Consider the following 14,453-nt stretch of genomic DNA (forward strand, 5'->3'; position numbering starts at 1 on the left):
CCAATAGGAGCCAAGGACCCTCAGTAGCTACTCAGCATGCTTAAGGATCAGGCCCTTATTGGGCTTGTCTTCTGTAGAGTTTTTAACCTAGAGTTAATTGTTAGGTAGTTAACACATTTGCAAAGGCTAGTAAAAACTCTAATATAGACATATCCGGAAATGTGCTAGCAATAAACGTGTGATCTTCACATGAATATAATCCTTGTGTAGACAAGGCAAGTTGGAGTTTTAATTGGTGTTAGCTGACTGAGGCTAACCCTAGGGAGGAGCTTATGGTTTCATCTTGACCAGCTAAGACTATAACTACACTGTAAAAAGGTGTGTGTGTGTGTGTGTGTGTGTGTGTGTGTGTGTGTGTTTTATGTCGAGTTAGCTATCTACTACATCTTTGATTCGCTACATCAAAGTAAAAACTACAGTGCTTTGTCTTCAGTAGGATTTTACATTGAGATTGCTAATTTGATGTAAAAACACACCTTTTTTACTATGAAGATATAGCCTAACAAGTGTTGAAATTACAAATTGCCATGTCTACACTGACATTTCAACATGAAGTAAACGGGAGTTAAGAACACACTCTTTCCCAGAGTGAAGACAAGACCATGGAGAGAAAAAAATTGCATAATAAAAGAAGATACTGTACATTCAGTACTGTGAAAAAAAATTGTATTGTTACTTTCACTTGTAAGAACTTTCCAAAGTATTCAAGAGCTGCCATTTTCCAGACAGACATTTTTCCACGCTTCCTGGATTTTTTACTTAATTTCTTTTCTATTTTGTCGCTCTTGAGATTCTGTGCTGGATTGCTGCTCCCTGTGTCCTAGGTTTGATTAGGATTTAAAGGTTCAATGTTAGATCTTGTTACCTAGATAAACTATCTTGATCTAAGTAATGTCTTCTAAAGCTCTAGTCAATGCAAAACAAATTTTACTTTAGCATACGCTAATCCGACAGAGTTTAACTTGGTTCCCATTGAAATCTGTGGGAGTATTACCACTTCAGTGGAAGCAGAGACGGACCACTTCTGAAGATTCCAATTTAACTTCACCAGCTTAAAACATACTCAAGTACAGCTTGCCTTGTCTTGATTAGAGTTTTAGAAGTTGGTTAGGCTGTGCTAGCTAACATGATCTAATATAACACCTTAAAATCTTAGCTTCACCTTGGCCTTGTCTAGGCTAAGATCATTTCTATACTAGAAATGCTACTGCAGCACAGCTGCCGTGCTGAAGTACAGACAATTACTACAGTGACAGAAGGGGTTCTTCCATCACTGTAGTAAATCCACCTCTTCAAGAGGTGGAAGCTAGGTTGATGGAATTATTCTTCTGTTGACTTAACGGTGTCTACACCAGGGCTACGTTGGCTTGAGTATGTTGCACAGGGCATGACATTTTTTGCTGCCCTGAACAATCTACTTAAGCCAGCCTAACTTTCTAGTATAGACCAGCCCTTAGTGTCTTGATAAATCTGGACTTTAAGGAAAAGATTGTTAGTATGTGTATTAATCACAATGAATGGAGTGTAGGTGAGTAGATGCTAATAACTTGTTTATGAATATTTTGCTTTCTGTAGATGCTCCAAAAGTTATAATGCCCAAGAAAACTCCAGGATACTACCTGCAGCCAGGGTATATATCTTGCCATGTGGAAAGTCTTATACCTTTTATTCAGCGTTTCAGCAGAAATGGAGTAAAACTGGGAATGGATCAGTTCTTCAAGTAAGCAATCATTCCCTAACATAATTTTGGGCATTTAAAAAAATCAAAATTTAACTTCAGAGCAGCTTTTGTAACTTTATTCTTGATGATTTTTATTGTACTTTGTTCATAATGGTGAATGCCCATTTAAGGTGGGATTTTCCAAAGCGCTCAGCACTGGCCTAACTCAGCTCCCACTGAAGTCAGACCTATGTAAGACAAAACTTACATTGTAACCATGTTAATGATTTTTTTGGATCAGTTGTGAGAATTTAAGCAAATAACAAAGAATAACAAGCAAATAACTGCATGAGGAAATCAAGATTGTATACTGTTGTGGGTTTGGGGTGTGTGTGGGGATGCGGGGGACACATTTTCTGTTTGTAGGTGGAGAGATTATATGGTTCCAGCAGAAATCTATGTGCTTTGCTTTATTATGCTCCAAGGGATATATCATTCTCTTCTTTGGGAAAGCTTCCATGGAATACATCACAAGGGTCTCTGGATTCTGTCTACACCACCACCATGCAGATTGCAGATACAGGGAATAATATAGTCTCTTTCTCTAAAGAACAATCCAGGAACAATGAAATAGTAATCAAACAAACAAAAAACCAATAGTCCCCAAGTCTAAGAAAATATTTTCTGAAAAACAGTTAACCACCAATCCCCTCTTTTAAAACACCAAACCTTTCAGAAGAAGAATGAAGACTACATTCTATAGCAACTATACCTGATAACAGAGCAAATAAATTCTGAAATCCTCCTGTAAATTCTTGGCAGAGTAAAATTCTGCAGCCCCATTTTTTTATGAGATGCTATTTCCATTTAGACATCCTAGGTACATAGTTCTCCTGCTCTGTAATTCTCTTCATACTTTAATGATCAAACATCGTATTTTACTTCTTATTTTTTTCATAACAGGTACCAACCTGCATTTTTAGTGATCATGTTATTTATCTGTAGAATGGAGCTGAATATTGCATTAACTTAACAAAATATTCTTCAAGACAAATGCTACTGAGCAAGATGCACAGCACTGGTGCCAACTGGGGGCACTGGGTGAGGATAGATGCCCTTCTGAAGGTTTATGCACTTTCTCAAAGCTCCCTAGACCTCGGAACTGGGGGAGCCATTTCCTGACAACTTTAAGCAGTGGTTCTATACTAAATCAGGACAGCTGCTACTGTCTGGAGTGGGGGTGGGCAAACTTTTTGGCCCAAGGGCCACATCGGAGTTGCAAAACTGTATTGAGTGCCGGGTAGGGAAGGCTGTGCCTCCCCAAACAGCCTGGTCCCCACCCCCTATCCGATCCCTCCCACTTCCTGCCCCCTGACTGCCCCCCTCAGAAACCCCAACCCATCCAACCCCACCCTGCTCCTTGTCCCCTGACCATCCGCTCCCGGGACCCCCACCCCTAACCGCCCCCTGGGACCCCACCCCCTATCCAACCTCCCCTGTTCCCAGACTGCCCCAACCCCTATCCACACACCCGCCCCCTGACCAGCCCCCCGGGGACTCCCATGCCTATGCAACCGCCCTGCTCCCTGTCCCGTGACTGCCTCCCCAACGTCTGCCTTATCCAACTGCCCCCTGCTCTCTGTCCCCTGACTGCCCCGACCCCTATCCACACCCCTGCCCCTAACCGTCCCCTGGGACCCCACCCCCTATCCAATCCACCCTGCTCCCCGCCCCCTGACCGCCCCACCCCATCCAACTGCGCCCTGCTCCCTGTCCCCTGACTGCCCCTCGGAACTCCCAGTCCCTTATCCAACCCCCCCACTCCCTTACCATGCCGCTCAAAGCAGCATGTCTGGCAGCTGCATTGTCCAGCCGGTGCCAAACGGTGCCATCAGCGCGCAGCCCCGCTGCCCAGAACACTGCCCATGCAGTAGCATGGCTGCGGGGGAGGGGGGACAGCAGGGGAGGGGCCGGGGGCTTGCCTTTCCGGCGGGGAGCTCAAGGGCCGGGCAGGACGGTTCCGCGGGCCGGATGGGGCCCACGGGCCGTAGTTTGCCCACCTCTGGTCTAGAGGTATGCTTGCAATGCCACTGAAATTTGCTCCGGCCACCCCTCTGTACAGAGAGAGGGGCAGCCAGGACAAATTTCAGGGGATGGTGTTGCAACCTGATACACAGGGTCACAGTAACACTAAAATTTGGTGGCGGGGTACCCACGCCAAGTGGTGCTGTGACCTGGTGCGCTGAGAATCTGTTCCTGGGCCATGGAGTGCTCGGGGGTCACCAAGAACTGAGCTCCTGGCAACACTGCTCATGCACTGTGTGGGTAAAAGAGAGGGGATACTCCCTCACTGAGGAAGACCTGGGATCCCTGCAGGAGGAGGAGGGGAGGATGAGTAGGGGTTCCCCCACAAAATATCTGAATTGGTGCCATTGATGCACAATTTAATTGGTTATTTTGGCTGCTATTTGGTGTGATTTACTAGTACTGAAGTTCCTTACTGAACTGGTCCATCTTCAGTTATTTATGAATGGTTTAACTGTATAATTGGGCTGTACTACTGCACTTCATCTGATGAGTTTTATTTTATACTTTGCTGATGATCAAGCTACAGCTGTTTATTAAATGGTTGTTTATATGCTTGGTTCATATATTTGCATATGTTATTGATCATGAGAGTTGTGTATTCTGGCTGTAGTATCACATTAGGATTAATATGAGTTAAAAGCATTTACAGTGGACATGCTTTAAAAAGTTAATTCTGGTTCTAGAGATATTAGTGGCTCTAGTGTTAATCCCCATTTTAAGTGTTCGGAATATTGCTGGAATCAGAAATATCTCTAAAACTGCAATGAATTTTTCAGTGTGCCCACTGTATAATGTTGTGGTGCAGTCAAAAGAGCTTGCTATAACCCTATTGGCAAGTCACTTACTTCTTGGTATATCGGTTTCCCATTTGTAAAAGTAGCACTAATAAGGCTTACTCATCTTTGTGAAACACATTGAGATATATGATTTCCTACATAGGAAGTATGAAGTATCATTAACTATTATTTGAGCTGAAGGAGAATAGAGTGGTGAGGGACTCAGAGTAAATGTGCATTCAAAAGTCTGATGTTTTGTCCAAGTGACTCTTGGTTTGAAAAGATGCAGGGGAAGACTTTCAAAGGCACAAATGGCAATTAGGCACCTCATTTCAATTGAAAGTCAGTGGGCATTGGGTGCCTAACTGCCATTTGTGCCTTTTGAAAATCTCCCCTGTGTTGTATAGGACAGAAATGTTAAATGGGATCACCAAAGAATATGAAAACTGAAAATGAAATATGCCGTTTTGGCAGCAAAGAATGCAGCCCTGAGCCCATTTAGTAAAAGCTATGCAACGTAAAGCCACTGATGTTCGTGATTCAGTTAGCTAAGTCTGTATCCTAGTCAGCCAAACACACAGAATACATTCCTGAATGGATGCGAGAACCTATTAGCCCACATTTTTTCACAAGGACCCACTAGTACCTGAGTACAATGGGGTTGCTGGCTAGCTCAACTAGGATAATTGTACCACCTCAAAGTGGTGTTGCCAGATAGATTGTTGCCAAGGACTGTCTTGATGTCTGCTAGGACCCGGAGACAGGTACAGTACGTACAGAAGGTACAAGGAACACTGTGCAGAGTGCTTCCCTTGTGCTCATGAGGCATTCTGTCCATGTTCACTCTGCACAGGCAGATTGGGGTTCCACATCTACTTACCCTGAGGTGCTCATCTCCACCCCACCTTAGAGAAAGGATGGTACTCCGCCATCAGCATTTGCAGCTTGACCGATGAAGTGTGCTAGCATTTCCTTAATTGACAAAATAAACATCTTGATCCCCAAGTTACATGTTGTTGTTTTTTTAAAATTGAATAAGTAAAATGTGCAGTAAAGTAAATTAAAACAATCTGAGAAAAGGCAGGGCCTGATGATGAAAGGTGCACCAAGAACTGACATGGACGTTGCAGGGAGTTGGTCAAATTATATTGCAAGCACATATTATAATTTTTTGCCAGTTTAAGTTTTTTAAATAAACAGGCATTTGTGATAGGATAATTTAAGGTGTATGAGATAAAGTTGGAAACAGAAAAAGAACAAGATTGTTAAAAATGCAGTTATGTATATATTCCTTGAAGAGGAATATATACTTTATATTTGGGAGAAGCAAGCAGATCTCTTAAGTAAATGTTCTTACCATCTCCTTGTTGCTAGAAGTAATTAGCACTGGTGAATGCCTTGGAACAACAGCTCTGATATGTGAGTTTGTAATGAGCATGGGGTCAGAGGGAATAAGCAGAAAGTCCAAGATCACTCTGCTGGTGTTATCTGTGGCATATCTTTTGTGCAAACGGATTCTACTGCCTCACAATGCTGAAGCACTGAATTTTTTACTATAATACCAAATTAAATGTGGCCTTATTTTGTATCTAATCTTTTTTTCCTACTGTATCCCAAAACATGTTATGAAGTTAATTCAAGACTTTGGGCAGATAAGGGAGAGGGAAGGCAGTGGGAACACCAATACACAGGTTTCCCATATTGTGGAAGGTGTTTGCCAAAGGCATCATGATCAGTCTTGTCTTCATTAGATATATTTACTTACTGAAACAACAGATCACAGTCAGCAATGGGATACAGAATTAGAAGATGATTATAATACTTGCACCATATTGTGCCGTACAAAATGTAGCTGCTGAATCTTAAGAAGACATCACAATTTCTTTAAGAAGCACACACAGTAACACGATGTAGTTAAACTTTTACTTCCTTTTTTCCCCTATAGCATTATAAATGGCAAAGGTACTAAAAACCAGGAGCTTTACTTGTGATATGTTCTATGGGCAAAAGCCAGGTGTTTCAAGAGCATTCACTTGATTATTTTACCCACATCTGACTGCAACTTCTACCAAACCCAACTCTTACAGGGTATGTCTACACTACAAAATTAGGTTGAATTTATAGAAGTCGGTTTTGTAGAAAGCATTTTATACAGTTGATTGTGTGTGTACCCACACAAATGCTCTAAATGCATATAGTCGGCGGAGTGTGTTCACAGTACCGAGGCAACCGTCGACTTCCGGAGCATTGCACTGTGGGTAGCTATCCCACAGTTCCTGCAGTCTCCACCACCTATTTGAATTCTGGGTAGAAATCCCAGTGCCTGATGGGGCTAAAACATTTTTGTGGGTGGTTCTGGGTACATATTGTCAGGCCCCCGTTCCCTCCCTCCCTCTGTAAAAGCAAGGGCAGACAATCGTTTTGCACTTTTTTTCTTGAGTTACCTGTGCAGACGCCATACCACGGCAAGCATGGAGCCCGCTCAGCTAACCGTCACTGTATATCTCCTGGGTGCTGGCAGACATTGTACTGCATTGCTACACAGCAGCAGTTTATTGCCTTTGGCAGCAGACAGTGCAGTATGACTGGTAGTCGTCGTCGACGTAGTCCTGGGTGCTCTTTTAACCTGGCACCTGGGCAAACATGGGAGTGACTCAGCAAGGTCATTTCCCTTGTTTCGTTTGATTGAGTCCTACCTGCAGTGCACTGTCTTTTAATCTGCAGCTAGCAGAAGAGGATGGCCAGTAGTCATACTGCACTGTCTTCTGCCGAGCACCCAGGAGATCAGGATGGCTAGCAGTCGTACTGCACAGTCTTCTGCCAGCATGATGTATAAAGATAGATGAAATGGCTCAAAACAAGAAATAGACCAGATTGGTTTTGTATTCATTTTCTCCTCCCTCCCTCTGTGAAATCGACGGCCTGCTAAACCCAGTTTTGAGTTCTATCCTTGAGGCGGCCATTCAATTTCTCGCAAAGCCACCCCCTTTGTTGTTTTTAATTCCCTGTAAGCCAACCCTGTAAGCCATGTCTTCAGTCGCCCCTCCCTCCGTCAGGGCAACAGCAGACAATCGTTCTGCGCCTTTTTTCTGTGCAGACGCCATAGCAGGGCAAGCATGGAGCCCGCTCAGATCACTTTGGCAATTAGGAGCACATTAAACACTGCACGCATTATCCAGCATTATATGCAGCACCAGAACCTGGCAAAGCGAAACCAGGCGAGTAGGCGACATCAACACGGTTATGAGAGTGATGAGGACATGGACACAGACTTCTCTTAAAGCACGGGCCCTGCCAATGTGGGCATCATGGTCTAATGGGGCAGACTCATGCGATGGAATGCTGATTCTGGGCCCGGGAAACAAGCACAGACTGGTGGGACCACATAGTGTTGCAGGTCTGGGATGATTCCCAGTGGCTGCGAAACTTTTGCACACGTAAGGGCACTTTCATGGAACTTTGTGACTTGCTTTCCCCTGCCCTGAGGTGCAAGAATACCAAGATGAGAGCAGCCCTCACAGTTGAGAAGCGAGTGGCAATAGCCCTGTGGAAGCTTGCAACGCCAGACAGCTACCGGTCAGTCGGGAATCAATTTGGAGTGGGCAAATCTACTGTGGGGGCTGCTGTGATGCAAGTAGCCAACGCAATCAAAGATCTGCTGATATCAAGGGTAGTGACCCTGGGAAATGTGCAGGTCATAGTGGATGGCTTTGCTGCAATGGGATTCCCTAACTGTGGTGGGGCCATAGAAGGAACCCATATCCCTATCTTGGCACCGGAGCACCAAGCCAGCGAGTACATAAACCGCAAGGGGTACTTTTCAATAGTGCTGCAAGCACTGGTGGATCACAAGGGATGTTTCACCAACATCAAGGTGGGATGGCCAGGAAAGGTACATGATGCTCACATCTTCAGGAACTCTGGTCTGTTTCAAAAGCTGCAGGAAGGGACTTTCTTCCCAGACCAGAAAATAACCATTGGGGATGTTGAAATGCCTACAGTTATCCTTGGGGACCCAGCCTACCTTTAATGCCATGGCTCATGAAGCCATACATAGGCAGCCTGGAGAGGAGTCAGGAGCTGTCCAAGTACAGGCTGAGCAAGTGCAGATTGGTGGTAGAATGTGCATTTGGACGTTTAAAAGCGTGCTGGCGCAGTTTACTGACTCGGTTAGACTTCAGTGAAACCAATATTCACACTATTATTACTGCTTGCTGTGCACTCCACAATATCTGTGAAAGTAAGGGGGAGACGTTTATGGCAGGGTGGGAGGTTGCGGCAAATCGCCTGGCTGCAGGTTATGCACAGCCAGACACCAGGGCGGTTAGAAGAGCACAGGAGGGCGCGGTGCGCATCAGAGAAGCTTTGAAAACCAGTTTCATGACTGGCCAGGCTACGGTGTGAAAGTTCTGTTGGTTTCTCCTTGATGAAACCCCCGCCCCTTGGTTCACTCTACTTCCCTGTAAGCTAACCACCCTCCCCACCTCCCTTTGATCACCGCTTGCAGAGGCAATGAAGTCATTGTTGCTTCACATTCATGCATTCTTTATGAATTCATCACACAAATAGGGGGATAATTACCAAGGTAGCCCAGGAGGGGTGGTGGAGGAGGGAAGGACAAGGCCACACAGAACTTTAAAATTTTAAAACTTATTGAATGGCAGCCTTCTGTTACTTGGGCAATCCTCTGGGGTGGAGTGGCTGTGTGGCCGGAGGCCCCCTCACTGCATTCTTGGGCGTCTGGGTGAGGAGGCTATGGAACTTGGGGAGGAGGGCGGTTGGTTACACAGGGGCTGTAGCAGCAGTCTGTGCTCCTGCTGCCTTTCCTGCAGCTCAACCATACACTGGAGCATATTAGTTTGATCCTCCAGCAGCCTCAGTATTGAATCCTGCCTCCTCTCATCATGCTGCCTCCACCTTTCAGCTTCAGCCCTCTCTTCAGCCTGCCACTTACTCTCTTCAACCCGCCACCTCTCCACCTGGTCATTTTGTGTTTTCCTGCACTCTGACATTGTCTGCCTCCACGCATTCGTCCGTGCTCTGTCAGTGTGGAAGGACAGCATGAGCTCAGAGAACATTTCATTGCGAGTGCATTTTTTTGGGCTTCTAATCTTCGCTAGCCTCTGGGAAGGAGAAGATCCTGTGATCCTTGAAACACATGCAGCTGGTGGAGAAAAAAAAAAGGGACAATGGTATTTAAAAAGACACATTTTATAGAACAATGGGTACACTCTCTCACGGTAAACCTTGCTGTTAACGTTACATACATAGCATGTGCTTTCATTACAAGGTCGCATTTTGCCTCCCCCCACCACGTGGCTAACAGTGGGGAACATTTCTGTTCAGCCATAGGCAAACAGCCCAGCAGGATCGGGCACCTCTGAATGTCCTCTTAAGAAAATCACCCTATTTCAACCAGGTGACCATGAATGATATAATTCTCCTGAGGATAACATAGAGAGATAAAGAATGGATGTTGTTTGAACGCCAGCAAACATACACTGCAATGCTTTGTTCTACAATGATTCCTGAGTACCTGCTACTGGCCTGCAGTGGTAAAGTGTCCTACCATGGTGGATGGAATAAGGTTGCTCTCCCCAGAAACCTTTTGCAAAGGCTTGGGAGTATATCCAGGAGAGCCACGAATGCCAGGGCAAATTAATCATTAAACATGCTGGCTTTTAAACCTTGTATAGTATTTTAAAAGGTACACTCACCAGAGGTCCCTTCTCCGCCTGGCGGGTCCGGGAGGCAGCCTTGGGTGGGTTTGGGGGGTACCGGCTCCAGGTCCAGGGTGAGAAACAGTTCCTGGCTGTCAGGAAAACTGGTTTCTCCGCTTGCTTGCTGTGAACTATCTACAACCTGATCATCATCGTCTTCCTCGTCCCCAAAACCTGCTTCCATGTTGCCTCCATCTCCATTGAAGGAGTCAAACAACAAGGCTGGGGTAGTGGTGGCTGAACCCCCTAAAATGGCATGCAGCTCATCATAGAAGAGGCATGTTTTGGGCTCTGACCCGGAGCGGCCGTTGGCCCCTCTGGTTTTCTGGTGGGCTTGCCTCAGCTCCTTAAGTTTCACGCAGCACTGCTTTGGGTCCCTGTTATGGCCTTTGTCCTTCATGCCCTGGGAGATTTTGACAAACGTTTTGGTATTTCAAAAACTGGAATGTAGTTCTGATAGCACGGATTCCTCTCCCCATACAGCGATCAGATCCTGTACCTCCCATTCGGTCCATGCTGGAGCTTTTTTGCGATTCTGGGACTCAATCATGGTCACCTCTGCTGATGAGCTCTGCCTGGTCACCTGCAGCTTGCCACACTGGCCAAACAGGAAATTGAAATTCAATAGTTCGCGGGCCTTTTCCTGTCTAGCTGGTCAGTGCATCTGATCTGAGAGTTCTGTCCAGAGCGGTCACAATGGAGCACTCTGGGATAGCTCCCAGAGGCTAATACCATCTAATTGCGTCCACAGTACCCCAAATTCAACCCAGCAAGACCAATTTCAGTGCTCATCTCCTTGTCGGGGGTGGAGTAAGGAAATCGACTTTAAGAGCTCTTTAAGTTGAAAAAAAGGGCTTCGTCATGTGGACGGGTGCAAGATTAAATCAATTTAACACTGCTAAATTCGACCTCAACGCCTAGTGTAGACCAGGACATAGACGTTACTTACTGTTTTCTGTGTCTTTCTGTATTTACAAAAAGAAAAGGAATACTTGTGGCACCTTAGAGACTAACAAATTTATTTGAGCATAAGCTTTCGTGAGCTATAGCTCACAGCTCATGAAAGCTTATACTCAAATAAATTTGTTAGTCTCTAATGTGCCACAAGTACTCCTTTTCTTTTTGCAAATACAGACTAACACGGCTGCTATTCTGAAATCTGTATTTACACTTACTGCTCCATTTGTTTCAGTGTGTGTGGCTGCTAAACTGACATGGAGAACGCTGAATTACTACATTTGTTCCTGGTCCTACTTTGGGGTCAAAGAGCCTTCTGCACACAGACTCACCATGCTAATCTCTTCATTCAAGAGATAGGGAAGTGCAGAGATTGCTCCAGTGTGTCTCCATGTGGGCACAAGGTACTCCAAACCAAAGCATGAGGTGCAGAAAGTGTGAGTGAGACTCTATCGCTCACTGCACTGGCCCTTGGAGCTGACCCACACATGTAGAGGGAACCAGTCTGCATCATTGTAAGGAATGGTGCATTCTGTACATGCTTTGCTGATAAATAATCAATATAACAGTATTTCATACTTTCTTCCATTTAAAAAAAATTCAAGGTTGATCCAAGAGTAGAAATAGCTGAGTGAGCGACAGTAGTTTTGTATTTTATGATGTGACTACTTGTCATAGTTTTTTTTTTTTTCAAATGTCTCCATGGATGTATTATGTAAGGAATGCATGCCTCTTAATACTCATAAAAGTCTAATCACTCCCCCCCCACCTTCTTATTTAAATAAGACCCTAAAAACTGCATGCAATATAATGCATAAACAAAAGGGATTTAAAAAGGGTGTGCTTTTTCCTACATACGTGAAATTTTCATTAGCCTTACTGAGAGTCACATGCCAATCAGTATAGCCCCTTTCATGCCCTTCTCTTCATCTCTTTCAAGCAGTTACAGAGGCTTTATCATTTTACAGAGAATCATCTAGCATGAACTGGGAAATTGCCAAGGTCTCCTTGTCTGATGAAGGATATTATGAATGCACTGCTATTAGCAGTGTGGGCACTGGACATGCTCAGACATTTCTGGATGTGTCAGGTAAATGTTGTTTACTACTTCTGTACTAGACTTCTGTATTAGACTACTAAACTCTAAAGTGCTGGCATATAGTCATTTTTACTTAACAAAAAGCAGCAACATTGGGTGGCATAAATTATGGCAATCCAATGCCAATAAAATGTTTTATGTTAACGTATGTTGTTTTGTTGTCAATATATCATGTTTCAAAACCTTAATGGAAGCATTTAGGACCCAGTTTAAAGCATTTAAATAAATTCATCCGTATTAAGTAAAGTGCCGTTGAATTCTTTCTAACACTCTTCCATGAAGTCAGTGGGATTTAAGCACATGTTTAAGTTCTTCCTTGAATAGATGTGAGCTGCTGAATTTCTTTTGGAGGCACAAATTGCAGCCTGAGAGAATCTGCTCATATTTTTTTTTTTTTTGTCTCAAACCTTAGCGATTATACTTTTAACTCCCTGACTGTAGGCACAAATCAGATAGCTGTGAAATTACAAAGGTTTGCATCTAAAATTAATTTCTACTTTAGTTTTAAAGCAAGTTCCTGATGATTTATTGGTAATCTGGAATTTTTTGTTTATTGTTATTATTATTATTATTATTATTATTATTACTATTATTTTATTTTAACTCCTGAAAGGATTGTCAAGAAATAATGAGATGAAATTAAGTAAAGGAAAAATTAGGTTGAATGTAGAGACACGCCTTAATAATGAAATTCATTATATTGTGGAACATTGTCCCAAATAAGTGGTTGAAGACTCATTACTTGGGTCATTTAAAACTGGGCCAGACAAAAGCACTAGAAAATATATTGTAGGAAACAATTCTTGTTATGCATCATTCATATGGATATTCTTGCGGAAGAAAGATTCTATTTAAATGTGAATTATTATATCTGTTTTGAACTGTGCAGTTGGGATGATATAAGGAAGAGACTTTGAAATCCTTACACATAAATATTTGAAACAAAATTATTTGGATTTTCTTACTCCCAGCAAAATAAACTTACTCTTTTCAAGTATTTTCAGTTTATCAAGTTGACATACACTATATCACAAATCGTCCATTTTTGTCAACTGCTGTCAGAGAGGTACTGGAACGATCTCAACATTCTTCAACTTCAGAAAAAGCAAACATTTGCATTTGTTTTTTCCTGCAAGTATTAAATCTTAAAGTGTCAAATAGCTTGTTAGTTTGTGCAGACATCTTAAGTAAAAGGCCAACAAAGGCATGTGTACTGAATGTGAGGAATTTGGTTCTAGGTTTGAACAAAACATTGGTAAGTACTATGTGTACATGAGGTCAACAAGGGATAGTGTGTCCTAGTGGGTACAACACTGAACTAGCGTTCTAAAGACCTGGGTTCTGTTCTTGGCTCGGCCTCTGGGTTGCTGAGCAAGTCCCTTCCCCTCTTTGTGTCTGTTTTCCCATCTGTAAAATGGGATAAAGATACTGATCTACTTGGTAAAGTGCTTGGATATCTACAGATGACAAGCATTAGATAAAAGGTATATATACATGTCAAAAGGTGGAGTAACTTACCAAAGATATGACTGTGTGTGCATACAGACACACACACACGTGAATATATATATATTGACAAGGTGCAGGAGCAAAACTCAGTCCTTAGTAAGCAACTCTGGCTTTCTTTCTCTTGCATGGGTGATCTGTGATAGGGTAGTGGCTATAAGAATGACTGCTGCTGGGGAGCCCACGGGGACCATACTTGTGGGAAAGCAAGGCTCCAGACCCAGGTGCCTAGGGCTTTTGAAGAAATTCACCACTGTGCAGAGAGCTAGCCCAAGGCTTGTGCACATACTGTGAGATCTTAAATGAGCTGAATGGCTGGCTCTCAGCACTAGGGTGACCAGGTGTCCGGTTTTCAACTGTAACACCCGGTCGAAAAGGAACCGTGGCAGTGCTGCAGACCAGGCCATTAAAAGTCTGGTTGGTGGTGCTGCCTGGCTAAGGCAAGCTAGTCCCTATCTTTTCGGGGGGGGGGTGCCCGTGGGCGAGAGCAGCACGCAGAGCTGTCTGTGTGCCTCCACCTAGGAGCCAGACCTGCTGCTGTCCTCTTCCAGGGCGCAGCGCAGGCTGCGATGCCAGGACAGGCAGGAAGCCTGCCTTAGCATCCCTGCTGCTTCGCTGACTGGGAACCACCAGAGGTAAGCCCAATC

General features: G+C 44.0%; 1 protein-coding gene across 1 annotated transcript in view; it reads left to right on the top strand.

Moving 5' to 3' along the window:
- The window catches only part of HMCN1 (hemicentin 1), a 340,371-nt gene that overhangs the window by 116,152 nt on the left and 209,766 nt on the right, over positions 1–14,453 (top strand). Inside the window, 2 exon segments of the mRNA XM_038414308.2 lie at positions 1,576–1,720; positions 12,170–12,291. Of these exon segments, the coding sequence (XP_038270236.1) occupies positions 1,576–1,720; positions 12,170–12,291 (267 nt within the window).

The sequence above is a fragment of the Dermochelys coriacea genome, chromosome 8 (genome assembly GCF_009764565.3).
Source record: "Dermochelys coriacea isolate rDerCor1 chromosome 8, rDerCor1.pri.v4, whole genome shotgun sequence".
In the NCBI taxonomy this organism is placed as follows: Eukaryota; Metazoa; Chordata; order Testudines; family Dermochelyidae; genus Dermochelys; species Dermochelys coriacea.